The sequence below is a fragment of the Bremia lactucae genome, linkage group LG16, assembly GCF_004359215.1.
Source record: "Bremia lactucae strain SF5 linkage group LG16, whole genome shotgun sequence".
NCBI lineage: Eukaryota > Oomycota > Peronosporomycetes > Peronosporales > Peronosporaceae > Bremia > Bremia lactucae.
In genome coordinates, this window is record NC_090625.1 from 2,489,092 (window position 1) to 2,495,542 (window position 6,451).

At 44.8% G+C, this 6,451-nt stretch overlaps 2 protein-coding genes across 2 annotated transcripts; one reads left to right on the forward strand and one right to left on the reverse strand.

Moving 5' to 3' along the window:
• Positions 1-693: 693 nt before the first annotated feature.
• CCR75_005857 (uncharacterized protein) lies at positions 694-2,732 on the reverse strand (the record flags this gene model as incomplete). Its single annotated transcript, XM_067963931.1, has 4 exons — positions 694-1,705; positions 1,771-2,330; positions 2,413-2,596; positions 2,683-2,732. The coding sequence occupies 4 exons, from the start codon at positions 2,730-2,732 to the stop codon at positions 694-696; spliced, it is 1,806 nt and encodes a 601-aa protein (XP_067815510.1).
• A 104-nt stretch (positions 2,733-2,836) lies between these two features.
• CCR75_005858 (uncharacterized protein) lies at positions 2,837-3,841 on the forward strand (the record flags this gene model as incomplete). Its single annotated transcript, XM_067963932.1, has 2 exons — positions 2,837-3,421; positions 3,650-3,841. 2 exons carry the CDS (start codon positions 2,837-2,839, stop codon positions 3,839-3,841), a joined length of 777 nt encoding a protein of 258 aa, XP_067815602.1.
• Between the last annotated feature and the right edge of the window lie 2,610 nt (positions 3,842-6,451).

The window sequence follows — 6,451 nt, forward strand, 5'->3', positions numbered from 1 at the left end:
GGCCTCAGCTGGTGCTCCTTTTCATAGGCAGCCACCAAGCCGGGCACATCAATACGTAGGGTATCGATCGGTTCCCAAGAGTCAAAACTCTTCGGGTAACCTTTCCATTGGACGAGGATCTGATACCCTTGCCTCACGGAGCGGTGGGCAAACAACCTTCCAACAAGGAAGCTTTGATTCCCACCCGCATCCATCAATGCATGCGGCGCCCGATAGGAGTGGCGATCTCGCCCACCTAATCGCGGCTGCCTTTCCCGCGTCCGTTCAGTCGCAGGCGTTAAGCGCTGCTGAACGACGCATTTAGGATCTCGAGGGTCAAGTCTTGCGACTGACCTCAGACCTTCAGGATGTCCGCGCGAAGGATCGTCAGGGTCATGAACGCCTGAAATTTCGGCTTGACATTTTGGAAAAAGATATGCTGAGGGACCCGCATTACGCGCGTGGTATCCCTCGCTCTCCGAGTCATTATCGTGGTGGGAGATCAAGTTTTGCTCCACCACAATAGGAAACGCGAGATGAAACGTTTTTGTATGCGTTTTAGCAGAATTTCGGATCGAAAGTGTATGATGTAAAACAACAAGACCCGTAATAGTGTTGGGCTTTCAACTTCACGAACTATTCTCAACAAATAACTACAATTCTGATCGACACCCCATCGATAAACGCGTGTTTTTTTTCTATTGCTTGCTACTATTAACTCTTGCCACTCAGTCGACGCAATTTAATTTGACACGAGTCATTCTCAAGACGCACACTCTGTAGATCAGCAAGTAAATTTGGCATTTGGCTACTGCTCTCACGCGCTTCCAATTGCGAAATCCACGCTCGTAAATCCCGCGCGGCATTTTCCTTTTTTCCAGCATCCCCAATGACCAAAACGAGCTCTTCAAACAATTCGCAAACGTGAGCAAACTTACGATAACAATCAATATAAGCTTCGGTCTTAATATTGTTCGAACGTTTACTCTTGGTAGCAGCACGGTACAATGTCTCATCCGCCACAGCTTTGGATCGTTGGAGCTTTTCCGACACTGCTTTCAACTCTCTTTGAAGGTTTTTCACATCGTTTAAAATTTTTGAAATTTCGTGCTTTTGTTTATAAACTTGTTGAATAATCTCCATAATTCGGGATAAATACATTGTTCGAGTCATCACGTCTTTCTTCTTGCTACGTTCCGCGAGCTGTTGCTTTTTTTCAAGTCCTTGCATGGTTTCCATCTTTTGATGAATTGTTTCCGTCATGTCGAGCATTTCATTACGAAATGCATGGATTTCGTGAATATATTGTCGGCATTGAGCTTTTCGACTTGCTTTTTGGTCTTGTAAAGCCGCGTATTCCTTTAACAATGGTCCTCGAAGTATCGCTGTTTGCTGTGTGATTGCCATTTTTTTTTCAACATTGGACTGGCAAAGCGCTTCTAGCTTGGCAATGTTTGCGGATGCCTGTGGAAGCAGTGTCAACAATTGTTGTTGTCTTGCCAATTGCGTTTGCAATTGTTGCTTTGTAGTTTGAATCTCCAAGATATTGTGCTCGACTTTGTGCAATTTATTGCGTTTACGATCGAGAACTTCACGCATTGCAGCAATACGCTCGTTCGTGTCATCAATTTGTTTTTGAAGGTGCTTTAAAGACTGCTCTTCTTTCTTCGTTTCCATCTCGTGTGAAAAGGAAAAGGATGGTCCTTCCTCTTTGCTTCCGCCAATGCTTCAAAAGCCAGATCTATCCATTCCTGAGATATTGAATCACTTGTAGCACTACTTCTTTCCAACAACGACTTTTCTGGCGCCACGGAAGTGCCAGCAAGTGACTGTATTGCAACAGGTTGTGGGAATGGAGTCCCAAACTCATTGTTTTTCGCAGCATCAGTTAATTGGAAAGAATCCGACATCTCTTTATTTGCCACGTCTTCAAAGTCATTTCGAAGAAACATTATATTGTCACACTTTATGATAGCGAGAGCTTCGAGAAGCGACGTCGATTTAATCGAATCCTTTGGAAAATCTTTGAACATTCGATCAGTTGTTTTCGCGTGTCTTTTCCACGGGAGTTCCAGAGGAGAAGTTTTTAAACACAATTTTTGAAACCCTCGTAACCCTTTGACATCTAAATTCGGGAGGAGATACAATGTTTTTTCCTGCTTCCAATTTGTGAAAATATCTGCCAGTACCTCTTTTTGTAAAATATCCGATTGACTGAGTTTCACTTGAGTTGCTGCTGCCAGCTCGGACCTTGGTAGCTTTCCTACTAACCACAATAGAATATTTCTCGTCTCGTTTTCGCTTGGATATAAAAAATGATTGTACCCACAATCTCCTGCATACCCTAATTCCTACAAAACGGTACTTAAGTATTAATTTTCGACACCTTTTTTTTCGATTTTACGTTGCTTCATTTTATAAATTTTCACAGACCTTGAGAATCTTGGCGAGTTGCGAGCCTACACGATGGCGTGCAGCGACACCAAATGGTGCCTTTGCTTCAGCGCGCGGCAAATGATAGGACGCATCTTGCAATTGCGTGAGAAACTTAAGCACAATGACAATCAATGCATCAGACGAGAGGTCTGCCACCGTCCAATTCGCATCCCCTTCCAGCCTAAAAAATCATTGCAAAACAGCTTCAGATTCGCATCTTTTGACAGGTTCTTCATTCCTCCAGAAGATTATACAAAACAAACGCACCAGCCTCTTTGCTGCAGCGCTGCGTAAATAGAGGCGTCTGCTGCAGCCATACCAGATCGTTTTATTTTTATTAAGTCTTGTGACACACCAGGTGCCTCTAAAAGTTAATATTAAATCGTCCTGCGACGTTTCGAGTGGAAGGTGCTGCTAAAAGATGCAGGAACTTGAGACGCCAATCTCTTCTTACAAGAGCGTAATTTCGCCCATATCTATACCAGAGACGCCATTAAGTGGTCACGCAAGTGAAAAGACCAAAGTGCAGCAGCTTCAGGATCGTTTAGCTGCACAAGAGCTTCTCGTACAGGAGCTCATGACACGCGAACACCAACACATAGCGGAGCGTGAGTGTATGAAGAAAAGCGTATTAGCATTGCAACAAGACATGCTTCGCTTAGTGAATATCATTGATTTGCAGCTGCCAATCTCTTCAATGCAATTGCAGCTCGCACCCCTGGTTTCTAGCGTCGATACGGCGGCTTTTCGTGGAGCTTTGTCGCCCCAATTTGCAGCCACAAAAAGCATTAATGCGAGTCCATTAGAGCACAATGTATTTAATACTAAGCGACGTCATCAAAGTCCTGATGACCGCGACGTGAATGTGTCTTCTGCACATGATTTAACCATCTTAATGAGCGATACCTCGCCCCATAGGAAGCGTCATAAAACCGTATTAAGGTCTAGAAAGAAGCTTAGTAAGCGCCAATGGAGTCTAACTGAAGACAAAGCTCTTGAAACTACAGTTCAAATGACAGGAGCCAATGAGTGGTCTGCTATCGCAGAGCTACTACCTGGGCGCTCTGGCAAGCAATGCCGAGAGCGCTGGGTGAATCATTTAAGTCCTGCGGTGAATAAAGAAGCCTGGACAGAAGCAGAAGACAACCTTCTGTTTGCTACACGCGATCGCATGGGCAATTGCTGGGCGAAAATTGCACGTCTTTTGCCTGGACGGACGGATAATGCAATTAAGAATCGCTACTACTCGACCATGCGACGCCGCGGGAGACAACGACGCGGTACGGACCGTAATCAGAGACATTTGGATAATTCCTTATTGAAAACGTCGGAACATGCAACGATTAATGCCAAATGTCGTGTCATGGAACGTTCATTTAAGTCTTTCGAAACAAGTGCCATCGAGTTTTCAGTGGCTGAAATTTAAGTCTAGATAGCTACACTTAATATACGCTACTAGAAGTACTTGACTTGCGTGACTGATTGTCTTTAGCCAATATTCGATTTGAGAATCTAGTCGCTGCATACGATTAATTGAATTGATTTTTGGTGGATTTTAGAAAAACTTTAATGAACACCTGAAAGCGCATAACGTTTTAGGCTAAAAGTGACAATTGGTGTGAGTTTCGAGGGTGGGCCAGCAAGGCTAGGATGCAGAAAGAGGACCTCTAGAAATGGCAATACTTAGCAATTGATTATTGTCTTGAGTTAAAACGGGCTAAAGTTGCCCTATGTTACACAATCCTTGTTAGGTATATTTTGTGTACTTAAGAGATGGTCAATTATGTAACGGGGCACTGCGACTTGTACTGCTTCAGTACAAGTCCACTTCGCACTGCTTCAGTTGCGAGTGGTGCCTCACGTTATTTCACGTACACTAGTACGTGCAGAGGAAGACTTCTCTTTAAGATAAGAATTCAATTACATGTTTAGTATTAGATTATAATTAAGTTAGCATTTACAAGATAGAAAGAGAGACACTTAATTATAATAATACAGTTTTCATTTTACCCTCTTTAAGCTAGTTACCTTAATCTTATCTGTAACTCTCTCTTTGATTACCTCCACAGCTGATTAGTCTGCGGAATAAATAGAAATAATGGTCTATAGTGCTTTAGCACTAGACACACTTTCCTAGTATCTTAACTCGAAGTCTGGTCTGCGCGATAAAGCGTCAGCCAATACATTTGTATTACCGGGCTTATTTTCAAAGTTACAATTAAATTTAGAGACGAAAGGTGCGGTGAATTTATTGCGGTCCGCAATCATGCGTAATCCGTATAAGCCACAAATCGTCCGATGACCAATAGGTGCACTCAAAACTTGACAAGAGCACGCTTTATTAAAAAAATAGCTCTTTGTCGTGGACAGGGTAATTCAGATCCGCGGCTTACAAAAGCCGGGACTGATAAGAAATGACACGGTCACGCCGTCATTATCCTTCTGCATGAGCACGCTGCCGATTGCAACATTACTTGCATCGTAGACGACGCTAAAGGGCTTATTCGCGTCTGGCAATGCCAAGACCGGTGCCTCTACAAAAAATTGCTTCACTGATGTGAACGCATCTTCTTGTTCTTTCAGCCAAACCCATTCTGCATCCTTTTTTAGGAGCTCAGAATATGGCTTACTTCGCTCAGCATAATTCTTGCTATACTTATGCGATTAATTAGCGAGCCCTAGAAATTGGCGCAAATCCTTCACATGTCGTGGAATTGGCCGTTCCTTTACCGATTTCACCTTGTCTGGATCTCCTCGTACGCCATGTGTACCTACGATGCAGCTCAACACAGGTATCTCGGGGACCAATATGACGCACTTTTGCAAGCTGACGTTCAATTGGGCGTCCTTTAAAGTCTGCAACACAGCGTCTAAATGACGCTTGTGCGACTCTATTGCGCTCAACCCGTCCTCGGTTATACAATGCACGAATATATAGTCAAAGTAATGGGGCGCTGTGGCTCACGTGATACGTCAGCACCGTGCCTACGCGCCCCTGTAGGCACGGTGCTGACGTATCACGTGAGCCACCACTCGTTTGAATGTCGCTGGTGCGTTTCTCAAACCTTGAGGCATCAACAAGTCACTCCTAAAGCGTACAGCTTGGGATCCTTACTACCGTTTTTGGCTACATCGGACTCTCTCATGAACACCTTGGCTCGCTTGTCGAAGAACTCATCGATATATTCGACTTGTTCTTTCGACAACGGCCATTGCCTGGTGACACAATACTTGGTACCAAGTGCGAAGTATGTTTCGTGCCCGATGCCCCTATCTGCTAATTGGCGGCTTGGCACTTCTTCTGCGAACACATCGCGATCTTTCCACAGAACCTCAAAGAGCGGACTGTCTGCCAAGGCAGCGCAGCCTTGGGCAGCGAACCGTTTTCTTTTGTCCGTTTTAAGGATGCTCTCGGCCATTGTGGACAACAAGCAGCAGTCTACCAAGTTCTCTTCTGGAACTGGTGTGACTATTTCGTCGACCTCTTCTTCCTTTAATTCTGCAAGGAACAAATACTACGACATCTCGGGGAGATTTAATATATCCTCGGCAGATTTAAAGACTTGCCGGAGCACCTCAACTGACGATGCCTCCGCAATTTCGTCTTTGACGGCCTCGAACACCTAGTTCGAAGGCCCGTCCTCTTTATTAGAGACTGATCTAAAGGTCACTCATTTAGACGTCTTTAATTCGGCAAGGAACAGATCCCACGACATCTCCGGGAGATTTACTATCTCCTCGGCAGATTTAAAGACTTGCCGGAGCACCTCAACTGAGGATGCCTCCGCAATTTCGTCTTTGACGGCCTCGAACACCTCGTTCGAAGGCCCGTCCTCTTCATTAGAGACTGATCCAAAGGTCACTCGTTTAGACGTGCCTTTGATCGTCCTAATCTGTCGGGTACTCGTTTTTCGAGTTACCACGACCCTTTTCTGGGAAGCGGGTGTCGTTGCACTCCTGGCTAACGCACCCCTTCCAACCGCACCAGGCTCTTGGCACTGTGCCGGTTTATGCGACGCATGACTTCTTGTCAGCT